Raw genomic sequence first — 23,617 nt, 5'->3', positions numbered from 1 at the left:
CTTATAAGTCATAGATACTCTTTAATTCACTTCTATGATTTTATGGAAGCCAGCCGGTATTGATTTAAAAAGAGAAAACTGTGTTGCCTGTTGACGCTGAACTGAAATCTTTTTGTTGCACACCCTGGACATAAAATTTCAAGGTCAAGAGGATATACTATCCTATAATTATTTTCCGTATGTTTGAAACGAAAGTTCATGATCTCTAAATGTTTTGTACTTGAAGGCGAAAACGGATTCAATAATCGATTATATTCCTTTAATTCTAATAAAGCATGCCCTTACGTCTACATGTAAATTATAATATCTGCTGATGTCGTCTTGTTCATGCAGATCAAAGTATTTTACAACGCTGCACCATTTTGTGCTTTATGTATCCATACAAGCTATATAATGTAATATATATATATATGTGTTGTTACTAATATATATGTATATTTATTATTTTTCAGTGGAATAACCCAGTGATGTGAACATCAGTTCTATGTTATATGTACTTCTAAAATCATTTTTTTTTAACTTTGTACAGAAAGATAAAGTAACTTAATATTACTACTGTGCTTTGGAAATCATCTAAATTCATTCGCAACTAAGAACATCGTTACATAATTGAATGAGAGCAAGAAGATATTCATTATTGCTCCTGAATAATATTATGTTAGACAAATAAAGCAAGCAAATTCTATAGTTTTACAACCCGCGAAAATTGGGATATTTTGTACAAATCGAAGGAAACGTTAGCTTAAGCAGGGTGATCGAGTAGTGGATGTCGTGCCATATGAGGTGCAATACAACAAATGCAGAATTGATCTCATTAGTCAATTATTGGAGAACTCAGACATGTTGGTTAGTAGAAACTGAAGAAATATTATCCGTTGGGCACAAAAATTATTAACTTCCTTATAAAGGCTACATTTTGGAAATGATTGTCAAAATCATCAATTAATTACATAAAATAAGATAAAATAAAACAAAAATCATAAATATCGGACTCCTTAAATTTACTATTTGGAATTTTTAAGGAAATTTAGTGTCAAAATATAATCTTTCTGTTATATTTTGTATCCAAAATCAGCGAAAAGTAGGTTAATTAATTGTCCTTCCTATACACTTCAAAAAATTTATCCACACAACAAATTGCCAACATTTATTGATCTAAAAATTAATGTTTCAACCCCATGATTCAAGTAAATTCTCGGTTTTTACATGTAGATAATAGGATTTTTAAAAAAATATATCAAAACTATATTATCCTGCTGACACAAAATACTTTATCAGTCAACTATGACAGATATTCCAAAGCATTGATTATGTTGCTTCGTCGATGTTCTAATTGTGTTTAAATGTATCGCACGCTTCCATATTGTAGCTTTAAATTACGGGATAGTAAAGAAAAGATGATTTTAAATGAATCTGATAAAATCAAGAACATCCACCATACGAAGTAAAATTATCAATTTTTACTTGAAATATAATGGTATCTAACTTTTCAACAAACCTGAACTCAATCGTTACCCATCAGCTAACAACTCTGATTAACCTTCAATATATAATAAGTTGTTTTAATGTTTGTCATCTTTAACAGAATCTGTATTTTAACAAAGCTTAAACTATCACGTCGTGGTTATCCAGGCAGTAATATTATAATTATATATTAATTCAAAATTTTAATTCTTTCATACATTTTAAGCAAGTTGTGTTTACAAAATACATGAGTGCACTAAATCAATTTCAGGAGATTATGCATTATATGTTCCATTATATGTTGCACACTTTTCCAATTGCGAAGGAAAATAATTAACGTAAGTCATATAATCAACGTAAGTATCTTACAATTCCTCGAAATGACTGATACTATATTTAAAGCTTGTTTCTTATATTTCTGTTAAGTTCTCATATTTTTTGCTTTTTACAACCAAAAGATATTTAATGTGGCACATAGGTACTGCAAACGCACTAGTTGTATTGTGCTATCAGGTTGCGTGAAATTACTGAAATCAAGCTCTATATGGTCAGTACTTGGGTGGATGACCTTATGAGTAACAAATGATGTTGGCAGCAAAGCTTTCACGCTCATGATAATTTGGACAGTATTTGAATGAAAGAAGTAAGAGACTACGGTAAAAAAAAAAAAAAAAGACAGAGGATAAAATCCACGATGTAATGACAGTAGTAAGCATTACGAAATCTTGTATTTATGTTAATTCTTGAAACAATAATGTTTAACATGTCTATACCTTAACTTACTTTCCTTCACACACCTTCTCTTGAAATTAAAATTCATTTTGCGTTCCATCTACTATCTGCTTTGTATTTGCTATCTGTTTTTGCTCTGTGCTATCTGCTATCTGATTCCAACATGACAATGGAAATAAAAGTTAAATTTTGTATCGTAATTGTAGATGCAAATGATCTGATGTATTTGCGAGATAGTATAATACAAAACAATATAATTGCTAATTTATATTAAGCTCTAATGAGCCTAGTAATGAAGTTTCTATTACATTGCTACTCTAAAATGAACTTGGATGAAGAATAAATATTTCAAATGATGATAAGATATTATATCAAGATAAGTAAATTCTTTCAAGTCTCATTATTCCTACTAATTTGAAGTTTGTTAGTTTCAACTACGTATATTTTTGTTTTGTTTCTACTTACAATTTTGCTTCCCATACAATAGGTCAACTAAGGCTTCCTAAACTTTCTCGTCAAATTTATTGAACGTGAATGTTCATACTTGCCACCTTCCTACAGGTACATCATAAATATTAATCCAATCATTTTGCTCCTTCAACTCTATCGTATACTTCATGAAGTTAACCGTGTTATCAAAATCCTATTACGTCATGTATACTTGCTCGACGCTCAAACCAAATCCACATTCCGAAATAAATTTGTAATTGGTGTTTCCAAAACTCACAAATTTCAAGTTTTCCACAATTTGGTCTTGCTTCTCTATAAAATCATGCAACAAAAGCAAGTATAATTTCCCATTACAATTCTCTTTAGTTTACAATTAAAGGGGATTGGTACTTCCTTTAGCGTAATTTTCCTTATCACTAACGTAATTCCTGATGCTATTACATCCTTAGAATCAACAAATATCATTCTTCATTCCTGTTTCAAACAATTGCATATACTTATACTATCAATTCATACAACTGAGCGCTCCTATCGACCCTTGTGATTTGATTGATCCTTCTAATTTTCCTTATTCGTACCCTACTTTCTAGTATAAATGCATTCCCCACATCATCTTGTGTCTGAACTTGTATGTGTGGCCTGTATAGTCTAAGCATTAATAGTTTACTCCTCCATTCGCAAATTTATCAATTCCTTGCTTCATTTCTGATAAGTCTTTACAGTCCTCATTAACATCCTTGACATTTTAATCCTAACAACATATGTAAAAGTTTTCTTCATTTTGAATCACTAAAACATAATATTATGTACCATCATGTTTTAAAATTTTAACACCTAAACTTTCCGCGCAAGCTTCTATTCACAATCGTAGGTACGACATTTTGTCATAAAACATTAAGAAACAGGCGTCAAAGAGATAAAGAATTATCTATTTGCTTCAAACCAACTAAGATAACAGCTGAAAGAGGGATTCATGTACATATTTTGTTGTGAATATGTGTTTGATTTTAGTTTTCCAATGGGAAGGGAGCATTTCATTCAAATATAATTGAAGGTAGTATGTAATAGCACTAATACGTATAGAAGGCTAATTTGTTTAATAGTCCTAATATCCATAGAAAGCGTCCTTAGCTAATTTGTTTAAATTATTGGATTGACACTTATAGCGAGTGAGCAATTCCTACCCGAACAAAACCATTATATTTCAAGTAATACATATTTGCGCTGGAACTTTAATCACCTTCTTGTGGTGGATATGTATTTTAAAGCCAATTTCATTTTGTTACTTAATCCCCATTGTTTTTAATTCTACTTATAGGAAAATAGGAAGCTTCGTCCTGGTGAAGTTATAGAAGAGAAAAAGGTGAGACAAGGCAACTAAGATATGTATGTGAACAAAGCTTCCCACAGTTTCCTTTTCTGGTTATTTATTTATTTCGTCAAAAAATTTAAGTTTTAATCATATTTCATTCTTATTTTCAGTCATTATTTCTTTTTTTTATTTCTAATGTTTGCACGTTAAAATTAATTCATACTTGAGTTATTTCAAAATTTATTTCATTATTTGCTTAGATATATTAAGTCATATTTATTTTGTCTATTTTCTTTGTCTCTTAAGTTCATAAATTATTACAAATTATAAGTTTTTAATTTATTTTATTTCTACAGGATTAGCTTGAATAAATACATCATTTGCATTATTTGCTTCTCCTTTCTCCTTCATCTAAAGCCGGCTGGAGGTCTTACTCTCTGCCTCAATGCCAACAAAAAGTTTTCTGAGTTTTTTTTCTTTATCTATAGTCTTTGTTTGATTTAATTTCCTGTCATTATTTTTCCTGCAGGCTGGAAAATTGCGGCCTGGTGAAGTACTTGATTCAAAGGTGAGATTTGTGTTGAACTGACACAAAGCCTCAGTGATTCTATGGCTGTCATTTGAATCACAACGATTTTTTTCGAGTTTGAACTCGTTGAAGATCTGATTACTATATTCGATGAAAGAAAGAACTTCCTATTGACATTTTCAATCACAGTTAATGGAAGATCAATTTTTTTAACCAATCAAAAATAACCGGTAACGTGAATGTTCACTTTTAAAGACTCAGAAGCTTTTCTTTAAAAAATGAAGTTTTAAAATTTGTAAAAGAAAACAACTGTTTTATTGTCTTACAATTTCAATTAAAATAAAACTAGAGTATATATTGAAAAGAAGCTAAATTCTATTCCAAAGTAAACTACTTTTTTAAGAGGCTACTAGTTAATGAAATTAGTATAAGATCAACCATGGAGATGCCAGCGAGAAAGCGCTGTGTACAACAGAAATATGAAAGTTAGCGTCAATTTTAATACAAAATTAATAGCTTTTATTTGTTATAAAAATCGTAAAGGTAACAATAGTTTTGATTCAACGCTATCAACAAAATTACAAAGATCATCATCTGCAAATTAAATTAATTTTATTGTTGTCAATTTAATGAATTATGTAAATATTAATGCTATACTGGCCATTGGAATAAATAATAATATTCAGTATTAAAATGAGGATGACTGACAACAATTATTGAATATGATAAGTAAAGAAATGGAAGAAAAATATTGTGCATATTTTCTTAGTGGCAGCAATTGTATAGATCAGACAATTTGTTAATCTACGAAGAACGCTTTCACAATGTGATTTTTAGCATTATACAACCAGAATTTTTGAATATCATTAAAAAAAATCAGTACCTTGCAGAAAAGGAAAATTTATTACCAGATACTTGTAACTGTACACTTTGACTCTCCAAGAGCTTTCGTTCAGTGCCATTGAACATATCAGAAAATTAAACATTGCTAAAATCAAACAATGTTTTCTATCCTTTAGAGTTTATAAGTATGGCATGCTAAAAGACACATATGATATAAATGTCTGATGTTCATAAGTGGTATTATATAATATGAACGGATAGTTATCAAAAAGCTAGAAACAGTACAGCTTAATTCGACGTTTCCACTGTTAGCACATTTCTGCTTAAGTTCTAAAGATCCTTGAACTGCAGTTGGCTGCTACTAGAATATTAACAATAATCCGAAAGCTTTCTTTACTAATCGAATTTTAATTCCAGTCAGAAAATACACATAATTTAAAGATGATAGAATACTTATTGACGAGACTAAATTATTTAAATACAAATATTAAATAATGTGTTATATATAAAAATAATTAAAGAACATTCGGCGTGTATCAACTGTTGAGATGTAAAAAATAAATAATATAAAACTATATGTGACGTCGATTAAGATAGATATTGAAAATTGACGACAGAAAGAACCATCAAGCCAGTTAAATGGCAGTATTTATGTATAGCCATTCATGACTTTCACAGGCAAACATGTTTTGCCTCCTAAGGATATAATATGTTAGTTTATTTTGACAGTTACGACAATTTCCTTACACAAATAAAGTATATTTTAAACGATTTACCTGAACGCTGATATTAAAATACATTTAAAGATACTAAAAGAATTCAGAAACGCTCTAATATCTTCTTGTGTTGAGTAAGAAGACATTAAAAATTAAACCATATGCTGAATGAACAACATTTTAAGAAGTTTAAACTGTCTTATCTGATAAAATTTTCTTTAATTTAGAAAGTGAGAAATAGTTGGTCAAACGAGAAGAAATTTCTAAAAATTTATGACAATATAACGCTAAAATCTTGAACCTGTTTGTGATGATTTGCACCAGCTGACTGGCAGAGAATAACGCAACGATATACAAGCCTATATTGATTAAATAAAAATAAGAGTATGCATAGATAATGAATAATAAAAAACTAAGCAAGTAAAAAGAGGATTTTCAACTTTCTTGTTCACTCCAACGTACGCAGTTAAATAAATATCTTGTTGAAAAATGAAATAACTATTTAAATAAAGAATGTGTAAGTACTTTATAAAGAAACTGACCATTTTTAAATTTTGGCCTATACTTAAAAATACACTAATAGGAAATACATTATTTAAAGATATGAATATAGATTAGTAATTTTTAAACAGTTTCATGGACAATTTTGTAAATAAGTGAATTAAAAGCTACTAACTAAATGCGAATCATCAGCAGCTCAAATGACGCCAATGAATCACAGCTTGTTCTCTCCCTTTGTTTCTTACCCTATATTATTTTCTTCTTTCGTTTTATTTTTTTATATTTTTCAGTTTTTTATGTTGTTTTATTTATCCTTCACTTTCTTTTCTGAATTGAACAGAAGAGAGGTTCGCGTCCAGGAGAAATTGAAGACGAGAAGGGAAAGCAGGTTAGATAACAGATCGCTAGGTCTTTTCATTGTCTCTACGTGTGTTTGGTAAAGCAATCAAGCAAGAAACCAACGAATATGTCACTTGCCATGCATGCTTTTATCTTATCATCAAACTTTTCCGACAGGGCTCTTAATGAAGATTAACCTTTATGTTCTTTCTGCCTTTCATAACTATTGCCTCTCAGGAATGGAAATCTAGACATTGTGTTTAAGATATACTTACAAATTTACTTATAACTATAGTAATTGATAACTTCCAAACACGTTCAACACACTAAGTGATTTGTGCTCATTCATTATGAAATTACTAAATAAAAGAATAAGCAATTCATTATGTTGGATACAAAAGACAATCCTTCAAATTTCATCGCAGAATTCCATCTGTCGCTCTGAACTTGACTTTTAGCATGTAGATGAGCAAGTGTCTTATTTCGTTGAAAAAAAAATACCGTTACTTCACACATCGTAACTATACCTACAAAAAGTTGCTTACTGAATGTTGAACTTAGGTTTGTTCTGTAGAATAGGAGCATATCCATAAGATCTCCGGATCGTGCCTATCAGCTTCTTATTTTTTATTTTATTTTATTTCTTATTTAATTTGCTCTTTCCTTTCTTATTTCCATATTTTGCTTCTTTATTTGTTTTCAGTTTCATCATTATGTTATTATTATTATTATTATTATTGTTATTATTTGTTGTGTTTTTATTTTTTGTTTTAAGTGTGTCTTTTTCGTTCTTTTATTTTAAAATTGTACTACTTAACATTATTGAACTGTATTTTATGACCGTAAGATAATGGTAATATGTAATTAACTATATTTGTTTTCAGTGTCAGTTAGATATTGCAGTTACTGAATTCTAACGGTACTTAAGAATTTCACTCTAGATTGAAGTATTTATTTTTTACAATAAATTTGAGTTTTTTTTAATAAGAGCTTTAAGTAGCAGCAAGTAAATAAGTAAAACAAATTATTTTAAGTAATTTAAATAAAGTAATTGCATGAACAGTAAATGCTAGTAGATTTTTCTTGCTGGCAATTATAAAGCAGCAGCACTTGTCTATTAATGCCATACCAATATTCATATATGCTCTCTCTCTACATACATATGTATACATATCTGCATCTGTACATATAATGTATTTTGTATAATTCTAAACAACCTGTATTGTAACTACAGCGTAGAAGGCCAAGTACTGACATGAGACGCCCAAGTGTTGCTGAACTGGAAGAGAGGATTGATAAGCCATCTACTCCTTTGAAACCAATTGGTAAACCAGGACCACCAGCAATTGTGGACGTTCAGGAGAATTACTCAGCAGTTGAGGGTAAGAATTTTAGGGATTCATTGATGTAATAAAATCCGTGACGAAGCTGCATATCACTGATCAAATCTGAGCTCTGACTTAGCAAAATATTTCCTTAGCAATATTTGTAGTGCAAGTTTTAACAAAGTATATACATTTTTCATTAAAAAGTTAATATAGTGAAAATGAAATATTCTAAAGCAAACAATTTTAGGTTGTAAAATTTTCATTTAAAAAACGTCTTCTCATTTTTCAATTGGTTAAGAATGAAAGAACGCGATTTAGCAATGTTTTGACTTTGTAAAACTTATTTAGAACCTAATGATAGCAACTTATATAAGTTTTATCACCCTTGGGGACACAAAGTTTGCTTCAATGTTTGATTGATGGGTTTTGCTTTAGGTTCTTATACAGCACCCAAGCTGTGAAAAACTAGATATATTATTTGCCTGAGCTTTGAGCTACGTCGGAAATTTAACCCCGTGCAGTTGATGGATACACAGCTAATCATCTATATACAAAATTACCTGAAATAAATCCATAAAAAAAAAACTACCCTACAACATATCCTGAATTTTCTCGGGCCTGTTCCGTTTCCTACCATTTTCTTAATCTACCAAATATTTCATAATAATTCACATTCATTAATTATCTGTGTCTCATTCAGCCTAAGGAGTATAATAAATGAGACGTTAAATTAGCTTTTATTTCATTTGCACATTATCAAGCTTCTGAGAAAGCTGGGTTACAGAACATACAGGACAACCTTTACTAGATCTGGTTATAAAATAATAAGTCTATGTATTCCAGATGTTGTTTCAAGAAAATGTATGGTATGAGACATAAGATAGTTGAGGCAGAGAAGGTAAACTGCATAAAACTATCACAAAATCTATAGTAGACAAAGGAGCAAAAACTGATAAATTGAACATTTGGCATTTCACATCAACGTAAGCACGACTTGCTACTCGACTTTCACTCATGTTACGAGATATAACCGACTACAGAAGTTATCATTGGATGTGGAAAGTACAAAATGAGCGTAGCTTCACATCGAATGTACGAATCACTCAACTCAATGCAATGGTAAAAATATAAAATTTGAAGAAAGAGCAAATTATGTTGCGCGTGTTGCTAGTGCATCTATGTAAACATAAGCAGTATACCAAGTATACCATCACGTATTCCGAGCAACAACATACAGGGTCATGTCCAAATTTCAACAAGAATGAATAATAGGTTAACTTATGAGGTAAGAAATAGCTGTAAACTGATGTGTGGATAGTAATACGAATGTACCTGCATCTCGACTCATTTGTTGTCAACGTTGGTAGTTTCATTGACCAACAGTCCTGACAAATTTCAGTTTTAATAGGATCAGCAGCGTAGTCATGGGTATGGAAGACACTAAATGTATACACTAAACCTTGAGAAGTTCATCGTTATTTTTTTCCCACATCCGCCGGAGTATACATATGGAGAAATCCTAAAGAGGCTTATCATCTTCACTGTTTAGTGCTTACAGTGAAACACTGAGGTGTACCAATGGTACTCCTGGTACTTGTGATGTTCTTTGCCGAAGAACTACCAAATAATTCTGAAGAACTACATGCAGATAACAATAAAAATATTGGAAGTAAGATTGGACATCTATAATGTCCTGTTCAGTTATACAATCTGAACAACTTAAGCCATTCTAGAATGTGCTAGAGATGTGAGGCAGTGGAGCTCTCTATCCATACGCAATAATTTGTAAACTAACTGCGCAAAGCTTGTACAGATCATTTCTCCGACGAATTCTTGTCGTAATTGTTGGTCGCAAATGAGGGGTAATTGTGTAACAGGCATGACGTTACTGGCGTAGATTACTCTTCATATCACACCAGATGTGACATGTATGTTGTTCGTCGGACAAACGGACAAATATCCCTTATCCTAATTCAACGATACAACACTTCACCAAAGCCTCTGGGCTACAGATCTGGCTCCAGCAATTTGTAATGCAGTCGGAACAAACGTAACCACTCAATTACCAGTACAGAACAATCCATACTCACAAGCAAAATGCTCGTCATCAAACGCAAGTGCTATTATTTAAAACGCAAGCCCTCCGTGCAAGAACGCCTGGAGTTGAAACAACAAACCATTACACATAAAAGAATAAATGAGCATAGCCTTCACCAGGCAAGATGCCGGAATCATTCACCCAAACCAACACCTGCCCAGCAATGAAAGGCACCAAACCTGCATGCTGAATACTCAGACCAAATCACTAATCAAGCCCAAGAAGTTTTCTGACACTCTGGCTACAATGGGGGCAAGAATCAGCCCAAATGTTCAATAAGGATTTCGGGACTGACACACTCCACATTTGCTGAGGCACCCGAACCACAAGTGTGTCAAACTTGGACTTTCGGATTTCGATCAGTAATATACCATCATTATATCTAATTCAATCTCAACCTATAATTGGGTCACTAGGACTAAACTCGAAAGGCTACACATCACCCTCTTTTTTCGATTATACGTACTTCTTTATTAAACATAAACTCAGTTGAAAATATCATAACAATAATACAAAAGGCGAATTTTTATTAAAACTGTACCGAATATAAGATAGAGCATTTTATGTGTGAAACTACTTCGTCTTATCATAAACAAACACAAATCAATGTAACTACCTAGCCACAATCATGGTGGTTGGATTGACTAATTACATAAGTTGCAATATACATTCCCTGGATGGACTTCAATCTTAGCGTACTTCTCAGTATTGAGTCAAATAAAGCCTCAATTGCAGCACACTGATTGGGCTAAAGGCCAAGAGTCGGCATCGTTGAAGGCTAAGGCCGATTGACACATCATATAGAAAATCTAATTTAAAAAAAATCAACAACATGGGAATTTCATAACATTCAATGAAAATTATAAAAGTATTTTATAATTTTGTTTTAATCCCAATATTATTTCTTCTGTTGATCCAAATGAAGAATCAATTGTTAAATGCCAATAACATTATCGACTACACATTAGTTGACAAGCGAACGTTTGAATGGAGCAAAAAAGAAACACTTATTTTTCTTCTTTTGTTGTATTTAGAATGTTAATATAAGTGTTTATGCAAATTTTTACAACTTGAACGCAATTGGTTTGGCAGAAGAATGTATTTAAAAATCGTAGAATTTTACTTGGTCACATATAGTTCAAACACTAACTTTCAATATGGAGTTCGTGACTGGCTGTTGCCGGGAGTAGATAGTGATAGTTGAACTCCGAAAACAGTGAAATTGTTTGCATGTTTCGACTTTTGTTCGATATAGTACTTTAGCTGAACCGGACCTTATAGGTTATTTTTTCAGTGGTTTGTGTCTCCAGTGGGAGTGGTTTTAAGCAAGAAAAGTGTAAAATTTAGCTTGACAAAACCACCCGCACGATACAACCCAGTCCAGCTGAATTACATACATACTTCTGTGTGCACTTTCGTGATATATTTTCCGATATACAAGGCTTACATTTCCATAATGAAGAATACCACATATTCGTCCAATTCAAAAATAAAAACATTTACGATAAGTTTATATCTAAGTCTCCAAAAAAAATTACCTTTTACCCATTTTGACCAATCTATCAGTGACGTGTATATTACGGATACACAAGCCAATTTTACGAGAATTAAAATTATCGACCTGCCATTCGGTTTTCCCAATGAGCACACGTCTCCAGTATTAAGCAATTATGGTGAAATTAAAAGTGTTGATTATGGAATCTGGAAAACAGTGTTCGCTACTCACACTTATAACGGAAACAGGAATTTTTTGATGACGTTAAGAAATATAACCTACTCGCCCACATTTCGATACTATTAAAGATAATGCTTTCTATCTAAGACAGTTACAAACTTGCCACGCTTGCGGCTCTCTCCAGCACCTCATTTCCGTGCGTCCCCAGCGGCAGCGTCCGGCCCGCTCCATGTGTCTGGAAGAGTATAACCCCATCATGACAGATTTGCGTCAAGTTACAAAAACTATAGGCCACGGTCGGTCCAGTGTATAATTTATTTATTTATTTTAGTTTAACATCACATGGGTATGCCCTTTAGGCTAAACGAGACTGATGATTATTAAAGTGAATGATGTGAAAGTAAAAATTTTAGAGCTTTCCCACCGGGAATTGAACCAGAAACCAAAGATACACGCACTAGTCACTGGATCAGTTGGGAAGGTAGTGCTTGAGTTATATCCGTCTAGATAAAATTCTATGATTTTTCCAAAAGAGGAAAATCTGGTGAAGACCGGAAGATTTTAATATATTTTTCTACCTAAGCAATTGCATTTGAGTTGTAAAAATTTTCCTGAGCACTTACTTTGACGTGCTGAATACAATGAAAATAAAAAAAGCTCTTTTTTCTGCCAAATCCAAACGTTTTCTTGTTAACTGAAGGCTAAGGATAAATATCATCTCCATTAAGTCCAGAATCATCGAAAAAATGTTCAAGTTTCAGAGAAAAGAAAATAAATCCGAATATTCTTTTGTTTTTACTGTCAAACTCCTCGACGATCAATCAAGAGTAGTAGCGGTATTGTATTATTATTTTTACTTCCAATTTTTGTGAATGTAGCCAGAATATTCATAACAAAAAATACTTTAATACAATTTTCTAGAGAGAAGAGAATGACCAGAAACTAAAGTATTTGTAAGAAAGGTTAAAAGTGGACACAGTCAATAGAAACTGGACAGCGATTGAAGTCTGCTGCCGGTAAGATTGCAGAAGTTCCGAAATACCCAAACTGAAGTAAAAATATTTCGAACACTTTTCTTAAAAATAATTGTTTTCGATAAATTTGGCTAAAACAGGGAGAATCAGAGACTATGCCCCAAATGTGTCAATCCATGAATTCACCTCTCCATTGATGAATTTTTCTAATTATTTGTGGTCAAGATCAATGAATACAATAAGAAGAGGTCAACAGAAACTAAGTTGAGTTTCTGCTCAAATGCGAATAAAACTAGCAAGAAATTTCCTATCATCTTTGTAAAAGTGATTTCTTTTAAAAAAGTGCAATGAAATGTAGGGTGTCAAATTATATGCTTCATATGCACCAAGTAAAATTTTGACTAAGTTAGTGAAGAAAACACTACTTAAAAAAGTAAGATCAACTGAGGCTTGTCAGAGATAAATTAATTTTAAAAAGAGCAAAAAATGAACAGAGCTAGTAAAATCCTGTCTCGCTTTCACCAAGTAGTAAAAAGAGAAAAGTTAATTTTCGGACTCTGCCATGCTAGCCCAACACCATCAACAGTTAAAATAGACATATTTCTAGACAAAGAATGTAGGTACATAATGATATATCACTTTCATTGATCCGATCATTAATTATCTGATAGCTAATTAGTTAATTATTGGATATTTTATTTGTTAAAAGGCAGTTTTTATGCAGAAAAAACACGGCATTTTTCTCTTCCAGTTGTAACCTTTGTCTTTCAGATAGAACAACGAGATTTGGACATGTAGTTAACGAATCATAGAAATAGACAGTGGTATGTCCCTTTTGCTAGAGTGTTCATTATTTACCCGGTAATTGATTTGCCCGATAATTAATTATCAGTTATTTTCGTTTTTCAAGAAGCACATGCTATGCAGAAAAATGGAAAGTGCCTTTTGACCTGTACGAAGGACCATCAATTTTTATCATGAAAGAAGCATGGAAGTAGACAATGTTGTGTATTTTGTTTAATCTGTTGTTAATTATTAATTGGCGACCAAATTATATGTTGTTTTCTTGTTCGATAAGGGTGATTTTGCATACAGAACTCATGGGTACTCACGATTAGCTATAGCACCATTTCTCAATCCAACCTTGCGGAAAATTTAATTCTGTGCCAGCGGTTGTCTCTGGGAATAATCACACACATATCCAGTCATTAATGTTCAGAAGTGACCCTAGTTTAACTAATTAGAGATTTTTAGCCCTGAGCCAGAGGTACTAATATTCAAATTTCATTCACACATTCATATTCGCAAATGAACCCAGTTTAACGTACAAGTGAATAAACCATATACCAGAGGTGCTAGGTTCATATCTCATCCACACACTTACACCTTAACAGCCTCAAGTTTAAGAGGTATTAACCCTATGTCAATGACTTGAGTTCATGTCTAATCATACCATGATGCTAGACAGTGCCTGAGTCGATGACTCTAGACACTCTTGTCTGTATGGTGTCCCTTTAAAAGTTCCATAATGGGTTGTAAGGTGTTTTATTTTTAACGTTTTTTTCCTATTTTCTGCATCGACTGTGAAATATAAAGTTGATAAGGGAATATGTTTTCTGGGTCTCTAATTATTATAATATTAGTACCATTATTTAATATTTCCTTTTTCTTGTTCTATTTTTTCAACATGGAAAACAAATGAGGAAAGAAAACGTTATCTTAATACGCTTCGTTGCTTCAAAGCAGAATATTGAAAGTCCAGTTGCGTGTTAAAAATACTTCCGACTTGTCTCCATTCACTGGGTAAATTATTTGACTTGAGTGTTCTTTGGGCTCGAGTCCGGATATTTGTCATGTAACAAATTAGCTCATTGTTCAATTTCTGAAGACTTTTTAATAATATGAACAGTAAATGAGATTATCTCAGGTATTTCTTGAATGTTTTCATGCCTTTTATGTTCTTTAATTGTTAGCAAATATGTGGTGAACATGGCCATATAACCTTATGCTGCTATCATCTTGTCCCTCAATTTCCCGTTACTTTCCACTCTGTTCCACCAATTATTTCAGCCCTACTTCCCTTAATTATCCATCTTCTTCAACGTACAGATCATTATTGTAAAACACCAAACTAAAGATTTTATTCACTTTTATCTTCAAGTGTTTGTCTGATATATTTCTGAAACTTGAAAATGCAAAACGACAATAAATAAGAAGGAGGAAATTGTCAATTTCATCTACATAGTTCAATGTAATTATAAAATAAGCTACCAAATACTAATGTTAAATTATAAGTAGGTCCAAGGTCAGTATCAAGTAGTTATTTACGTAAATGTTATATTGGTAATATTGTGTTTCTAATGTTCTGTTCAATGATGAAAAATTATGCGGTATGCTCTCTGTTTATAAAGTTATGTTATCTTCATATTTCATAAAACAGTACACAATATGTCTATTTCGAAATTAGTAACACTAGGAACTGCACTAGAAGAAATGGCTTTCCCAAATATGCGAAGCAAACAAATTTAAGTTAAAAACAAATAATAATAATAATAATAATAATAATAATAATAATAATAATAATAATAATAATAATAATAATAATAAAAGTAATTCCTCTTGATTGAAGTAAATGTTCTAAAACATTTCTTTTAATTTACATGACATCTGTAAATTTGGTAGTTATAAAGTATAATTGTATTTCCTCACATAGGCAGATAAATGTTGAAGTGTAAAAACATCGTTAAAAAATGCAAGATAGGGCATTGTACTAGGGACGCACAATCATTTTGAGTCATAATTCTCAACTTACACAAATTTTACTTTAACGTATATAGATGTAAAATATACTCATAGATCTGTTTTACCTTTACAGATCAAACTGCTTACCTTACTGTACAAGTAGAGGGTAATCCACCGCCAACGTTTAAGTTCTATAAGGTAAGTTGTTTACATATTTAGCATAAATCATTTACGTCCAAGAACATTCCACTTTTATTGTTTTCTTTAACGATAGATAGCAAGTGTTTCCAATGGTACCAAAAATTATTACGAAAGGCAATTAAAATCTTACGAAACTTTTTTTTGTTCATTTTTGCTACGTTTATTCATATTCCATTTTCAACAATAAGTCAAACTTTAATATTATAATGATAGATTTCTTTATTCAAAAACTGTCTATAGACACACAACAATGCAAGAAGTTCATCTCTCTCTTTTCTTCTTAGTGAGTTATTATTTATATATAACTCTACCTTATATACTATATATATATATATATATATAGTGTTTATGTAAGAAATATATACCGCTTCTTTAAACGGTACTTTCTGTTTTTTATTTCATGAAACTAGAATTGTATACAAGAGATTATTGTTAGTCTACTAAAGTAAAAAGGTAAAAAAAAAATTATAATAATATACTTAATCAATGCAAGAAGAGGTTACTTGATTATTGTAATCTGTGGTTGCTTATCAATTTATGACAAGTTATTTGCTAATGATGGTAGGACACTTATGACGATGACACATACGAATGCAAATTGATATATTACCCCATCTATTAGAATTGAACATAGTTCGTATCTTCCCTTAGATTCGCTTGTAATTGTTTGGAATATTGGTCTTGCAGTTACGATACTATTGTCCTAGCTCTGTAATAGGTAGTATTACAACGAAAATGTTCTGTGCTGTTAGGTTATATTCTGAGCAATATGATCATTTCTTTAATAATATACATGTATTAATAATGTTGTATTTATGTCATCTTAAACCTTTCCTCTTCAGAAAAATATAATTGTATTAATTAATACAAGTTTCGTCAATATTTAGAGATATTTAAATTTGCTTATTAGCAGATGTTAATAGAGAAACCAAAGAAAGATCTTATCTGTATTTCAAGTAAGGTCAAGTAGTAGGAGAAAAACTTTTAATTCTTACAGTGCATTCATTTGAAATATTTTTATCATCAGTTTTCACAAAGGAAATTTTTTTTTCTAATTGTAAAAATTGAAATATGACTGCAAAGAGGAAAGAAATGTCAACTTGTTAATACCAATTCTAAACAACGACAATTTTGACTAGCATTAATTACATTTCTAGCTACACGTTGTATTTCATGAACATGATTGTAATGGTATTACTATATTAAAATATAATGTCACTTCTCATATTGGCATTCACATGTTATTTATAGTCGAGTGGTGGATTCGATGCATGAATAATCTCTGTTGTTCTAGGGTGTATCAGAAATTATAGAGGGAGGTCGATTTAAATTCCTGACAGATGGAGAAACAAACTCTATTACACTGTGTATCAGGAAGGCTAAACCAAATGATGAAGGTCAATATAAAATTGTTGTCAGCAACGAACATGGTGAAGATTCCGCTCAAATGACATTGTTCGTATCCGGTAAGTAATTTCCAAATTTTCTTTATTTCATATTTTGTTGAATTTTTATTTTATTGAATACGGTTTTTTTGTACACTACTCAACAAAGTTTAAATATCTTTCAGATGACCAGAAAACAAGTCATTTTTTCGTTAATAAACACACAAAGAGAACCATTCCAAAAATATTCCTTTGTTAGATGTCTTTTATTTTATAGAATCTATACATAATCATATAAGTCTTTTAAAAATATTTAAAGTAATGGGTAGTATAATTATAGCTTTTCAAAATAGCGCATTCTTTTTCTCTTAAAGGTCTTGTAAAGCAATTCGACGAAAATATTGAATTTTCTAAGGGTTATTTAAGTAGAAATATCAGAAAATTTTGTTTTTATTTTTCTGTTATACAATAGATGTTATAAATTATGATGCCAAATTGTGGAACATATGTATAAATTACAAGTTGGGAGTGAAAATGAAATTTCAATAAATGTATAACATGTAACTCTTTTCTCCTCAAGCCTTCAATTTTCAAAAAATGAATTGTTTTCTACCCAAAAATCTTTCATCTGATTTCTATGTGGTGACACTTCATGCACTCCCTATATTTCTCGTTTCGAGGCGAGGAAAAAGAGAAAGGTAAGGCGTTGGTGAGTGCTCTTGTCGTCTGCTGGTTTTGGCCGCTGCAGTTAAATAGGAACATCAGTGAAAGCCTGTCAAATAGGAAACAGCTATATACAGCGTGTGTGTTTAACGAGCTTAAACTCGGAACAAACGCTACTGAAACGAAAAATGCTAAGTATGCATTATGGTGGGATATTGAAAATGGGTACACAATATAACTTAGGTTTAGTAACATCGGCGATTAGTCCATCCAGGACCTTTCACGTCAACTTTCATAAACCATAGACAAAGAGGAGTCAAAATAAATGTTAAGCAAATAGTGGCCAAACATGTAAAGTATTGGTAAAAGCATTCAATTGTAGTACAGAAACTATTCATCATCACCTCTACCAACTTATCCAGCAGGTGAAAGAAAACAATATAAATAGGACAATTTGCCCCACATGAGCTGACTGTGACTGAGAAAGTTTCTCGAACATATGACTGTGTATTGTTCAGGGAAGCAACTTACTTCTGGACATGCTGATGTTCCTCAAAACCGCGCCTGTACAGATCTGTCTGTACGTGTTAACGCATTTTCATTTTGAATACTGCATCGTTGTTAAGGAAGAACGTGCATGCCGTAGGATATAACCTGATCACCTAAAATTCTCACGTAATTATTGGTGGTAGTCCTTCAAGAGTAATAGGATCAACGTAATATCATAAAATTGCAGCCCACATTAACAAAAGTAACTGCTATGTTTAACGGTAGGAAGTTGGTAGATTGAAGCACACGTCTCTTTGAGCATCTGTCATATAAAGCCCGGTCACTCTGACGGAAACAAGGAGAAAAATTATTCATCTGACCACATTACTTTATTTCAATCATCGTAGGTTCATGTTTTATGTTCTCAGCACCATGATTTGTGTGTCATTGCGTTGGTGATAGTGATCAGGGGGGTTTGAAATCGAGACTCAATCATAAATGTTGAAGTTATTCACACCTGGCTCAACTGTGAGTGTAAACAAAGGTCGCTCCAGATGCTGATTGAGTTCTTCAGTCTGTTCTGCCTCATTAGTTCTATGGTTATTTGTAATCATCCTCTTCAATATTCAGCGATCTCTCTAAGCTAGGTTTCGTTTCCACTCATTATTCCTCTTCTTTGATTATGTATTTCAACGTATGAGTTGCCATCAGTGATTATGTAGACATTTTAAGTGACCAGGTGCATCATGTGGTAGAGATGTAGATCTGTGACCTTGACGCAATCTTCCAAGATGTCAATGCGCAATACAAAGAGACAGATTTGTTCAGGTGTGGTTTAGGGGAATATTAACCCTTTGGTTGACCGTGATGCTTGCAAACAACATCGCTTTTTAATATGTTATACGCACGAATGACCACTTCAGTTATCGTTTAACAGCATTATTGCTTTAATACAATACTTGCTGATCCTCAGATTACTTGTTTAGATATTTGCGTCAATGAGTTCCGCGAAACTTTCTTTTGTTTGTGATTTCTTGGTCTGTAGAAAGACATTTTAGCGAAAATGCTGCTAATTACTTCTTCTGAGAAGTAGTCCTCATTGTAATTGACCATAGTACAAATGAAGTTAGACACTAGTAACACGAGATTAGCTCTTTTAAGGGAAATGTTAGTTGGGAATAAAAACTCTGTATTTTGCATCTATACGTAATACTAGAAACATTATGAAATCATTGTCAAGAAGACATGTTTCAACCATAAAAACAAATCCTAAATAGTTTTACTGGATTTTATCAATGATGTAAAGCATGCCATTAACTTCAATACCTCTGCTGTCCTGCTTAATTTCCAGGCTTGAACATTATTGATCAATTACTGTCATTTTCAGAGCAGCGAGTTTGTCGCATATTTCCTCCATCATCGCTAACGTAATAGAGTGTTGCACTGCATAGTTTAGAAGTTCTCTGGAAACGATTTGCAAGTTATATATCACAAATTATGTAACGAATACATGATTGGTCTAGGTACAGTGCCGTAGTAAGAAGTTAAGTTGTATTTCGCTGTTTTCTATTAGTTTGATAACTATGGAAGTACTTTCCTTAATAGTTACTTATCCTGTTCTATTTAATGTTGTTTCACTATAGAACTGTAATACTTTAGATATTTGACTTCTTTTCTTCTTCTTTCTTGATAGATTCCAGCGGTATGGATTTCCGAGCAATGTTAAAGAAAAGGAAATATGCTAAATGGGGCAAAGACAAGGAAGACCCGGACTGGGGTGATCTCAAAGAAGTTGAAAAACCAGTGCCAACACTTAAAAAAGTGGAAAAGGTAATCATATATACATACATATCTATAATCCATTTATATCTGTAGAAAAACAGTAAATAATTTCTCATATTTATTTCGGCAAATTTCTTGTTGTAACTAAAATATTTTAATTCGGCTGAAAAAATATCATTGTTGCTACTATACTTATTTAAGTTACAATCAATATTACGAAGTTTCTATAAGTTTCAATTTTGTCCTTAAGTATTTTTAAGTTTTAGATAGCAGACTTAAGTTTTTGTAGAAAAAATACTTAATAGTTTCAGCAGTGTGATATTTATAATGTCATTTGATTAGACTAATTAAAAATATGTTTTGGCGCATATGGTACTGAATGTCATTTATATTGAGATTTGTTACTTTTCTATTTCACAAAAGAAATTATGTTGTAGCTGGTTTTTTCCTTTCTAGAGTTTTGCCAGGACAACAATGACACAACGATGTCCAAGAAAGAGTTCTCAATTTATGTCGTTCCGTCTTAGATAGTGTATATGACTTTTTCATTTCCTTATCTGTTCATGTGAATCTCAAGTTCTTACTACTTCATGGGCTTTCTTCATTCTTCTGTGTTATCTGTCTATATTAATTTAATATTATCAATACTTCAGATATCAGAACCTTGCCTAGGTTCTTTCATTAATTAAACATGTAATAAAAATACATTAAATCCACTAATAGGTTTAAAGTTGTACATACCTCATCAAGAAATGAAAATAATAACGATCAGAAGATTTTGAAAATCTGCATGATTCTCGGTGAGTTGAGTTGGGTCTTTTTAACCAAATACATTCGTTTATTTGACGTAATATTATAACTTTGTGCTCCTAATTTCACTTTTCTAGCTGATTTAACATGAAGAAAGGGGATCATGTATCGTTCTGTGTATGTTCTATATATGTGTGCTAAGTGTTATATGACATCTGACTCACCAATTAAACGTGAAATTAGTCATGTTATGATTGATTCCTTGCAGCCAGCTGAAACTTTAGAAACTGGTTTATTCGAGGACGACGAGGGGTTCGTTATTGTCAAAGTAGAAGGCCAAGTAATCTGTAGAATACCTGCATCAAAGAAAAGTATATCAAATTGGAGTTGGTTAAAGGTAGCCAACGTTGTCCTAATTATATATATTTTAAACGGAAAAGCTAAAAACCTTCGTCAAACTATACCTATAATCCAACAATTTCCATTCCTTTAAATAAAAACACTTTAATTCCAATCCTAATGATTCTGAAAACTTAGAAACGAAATATATATACATAAATTACACTTATAAAGGATTTATAAGGATGAGTCTCCTTATAATTCCCCAATAATAGTAATTATCTACTGAATTAAGAGTGCAGACTTTGGTTTCTAGAAAGAAAGCATTTGTTGAATTTTCATGAACGTTTAAAAAAGCTTATATTTTCCACTGTGCAACGATTTTCATTGAACAAGGCTCTTTCATACCTCAAACATTACTAAACGTCACTAAAGCATTTTCTATTTTGTTAATTATTGGATACTATACATTACGGAACTGAAAGAAGTTCTATGTGTTAAAAATGTATAATTAAAACATATTCTGTGTAACACTCAATTATTGAATCTACCCGAATTATTTGTATCAACACATAAACTCAATATCTTAAAGATATGTTTATTTGTTAATGTTAAAAATTAATATGCGTTCAGAAAATTCGCTGAGTATTTTTCGATATCCTAATGTGAAACAAACAATTGTATCTCACTTTATGATAACAAATTAAAGTATTTTTATTCGGCATTCGTGTATCTATGGAATTCAAGTATAATATTATACAGGTTTACATTTCGATGTAAAGCTTACGTAGTTGCACCTCGATCAATCATTCACTAGAAACAACTGAAAAGATACTTTTTACCAGAAAATCAATGTTCAAAAAAGAAAATGGAGTCATAACACCGTATGAAATTGTTTGAAAAACTTTCATTTTTGTTGCTAGTAATTGTCCAAATAGAATACTGTACACTGTAACATCCATTATCCTACAGAAAATCTATTGCCGTGAAGCACTGCCAGCATGAAATATTTTTGAGACATATAATTAAAACAGATTTCAATACTAATATCAATAATTATTTTATCAGCATGAATCTATTTATGCGAGAATAAACATTTCTTTCAAATTAACGACTCGTATGACTACGATGAATATTCTCTGTAATATCTTTTTCCGTAAAATCTTGTCATGAGAACTACATTGCAATAACAGCATTAAAGTTACCCTCCTTTCATTTTGTCAAAAGTGTAAGTCTTAAAAATATTTTGTACATCACCCTTTAACATAATTTTCCATTTGGATATCTCATTCACTCTATTGTACTTCTTTCCAATGAATATTGAAAATTGATTGATAAATCTATATAGATATTAGCAACCATAAACGTATGATGGCCAAAGTCTGCACAAATGTAATTTTATAATAAATAGAATAAACAAAAATCGTTATAATTGCTTAAGTAGATGCTAACTACTAAATAAATGCATGTGTTCGAAATAATTAAGAAATTTACTTTCAAAATTTTATTTGTCTGAAACCCCTTTTCTGTTTTTAGTTTCTTTTTAAGTTTTTTAAAAATAAATACACAAATAACAGGGACCCATATAATTAACATTTCTAGGTTTTAAATGTTTGTTGTAACTCATATCATATAAACGTCTAAATTTACTTATTATCACAAGTTTCCGTTCTCCAAATGCTTGCACTAGTAACAATCATTATGAAAATAAATTTATCTTTTTAATCATACAATAAATATTGTTTGCTTAAAATTCATAACTGAAGCCTAGGCAAGGTTTTTAGTCAGTCTCTTTTGCCATGTAAATGTCCAAACTTCAACGAAGATACTCCAAACATTTTAAGGGTTATTCTAGGTGCAGTACTTTCTATATCTTTCTCTGTGTATACTATATATATATATATATAGACATAAGTATAGGTTTGGGATATATATATATATATATATATATATATATATATATATATATATAATATATTTATTTTCATTTTTTTACAACCCTTCATGTGATTAATGTTCTTATGTGTTGTGTTGTTAATGCCTTCTGTTGCTCTGTCATGTGTTGTGTAGTGTATACCCCTCTGTTTTTATTTCAAATAGTTTAAACTCATTTAGAGCAATAGGTACTTAAATAAATATTTTGTTAGTATTAATTAAAACTCCAGTAATGTTGTTTCTCTTAACGTGTATATGTATATTTGGCTGTATGAACACAATATGACTGCGACTGCATTCATTTGTACAAAACACCTGTTAGACGATGGATAATGAGATAGGTAGAGATAGACAGATATAAGATGTATTA

General features: G+C 31.4%; 1 protein-coding gene across 50 annotated transcripts in view; it reads left to right on the top strand.

Moving 5' to 3' along the window:
* The window catches only part of bt (projectin protein bent), a 437,567-nt gene that overhangs the window by 181,033 nt on the left and 232,917 nt on the right, over nucleotides 1-23,617 (top strand). For 47 of the 50 annotated variants that reach the window (XM_081762406.1, XM_081762402.1, XM_081762405.1 and 44 more), the window contains 6 exons: nucleotides 3,965-4,009; nucleotides 6,888-6,935; nucleotides 8,121-8,268; nucleotides 15,837-15,901; nucleotides 17,199-17,370; nucleotides 20,135-20,271. In XM_081762406.1, coding sequence (XP_081618532.1) covers nucleotides 3,965-4,009; nucleotides 6,888-6,935; nucleotides 8,121-8,268; nucleotides 15,837-15,901; nucleotides 17,199-17,370; nucleotides 20,135-20,271 — 615 coding nt within the window. Of the gene's footprint in view, nucleotides 1-3,964; nucleotides 4,010-4,487; nucleotides 4,527-6,887; nucleotides 6,936-8,120; nucleotides 8,269-15,836; nucleotides 15,902-17,198; nucleotides 17,371-20,134; nucleotides 20,272-23,617 lie in introns of all 50 variants that reach the window. The other 3 variants (XM_081762404.1, XM_081762421.1, XM_081762407.1) reach the window with 3 other exon arrangements.

The sequence above is a fragment of the Thermobia domestica genome, chromosome 6 (genome assembly GCF_964235325.1).
Source record: "Thermobia domestica chromosome 6, izTheDome1.hap1.1, whole genome shotgun sequence".
Lineage (NCBI taxonomy): Eukaryota > Metazoa > Arthropoda > Insecta > Zygentoma > Lepismatidae > Thermobia > Thermobia domestica.
This window is presented reverse-complemented; position numbering and strand designations above follow the sequence as displayed.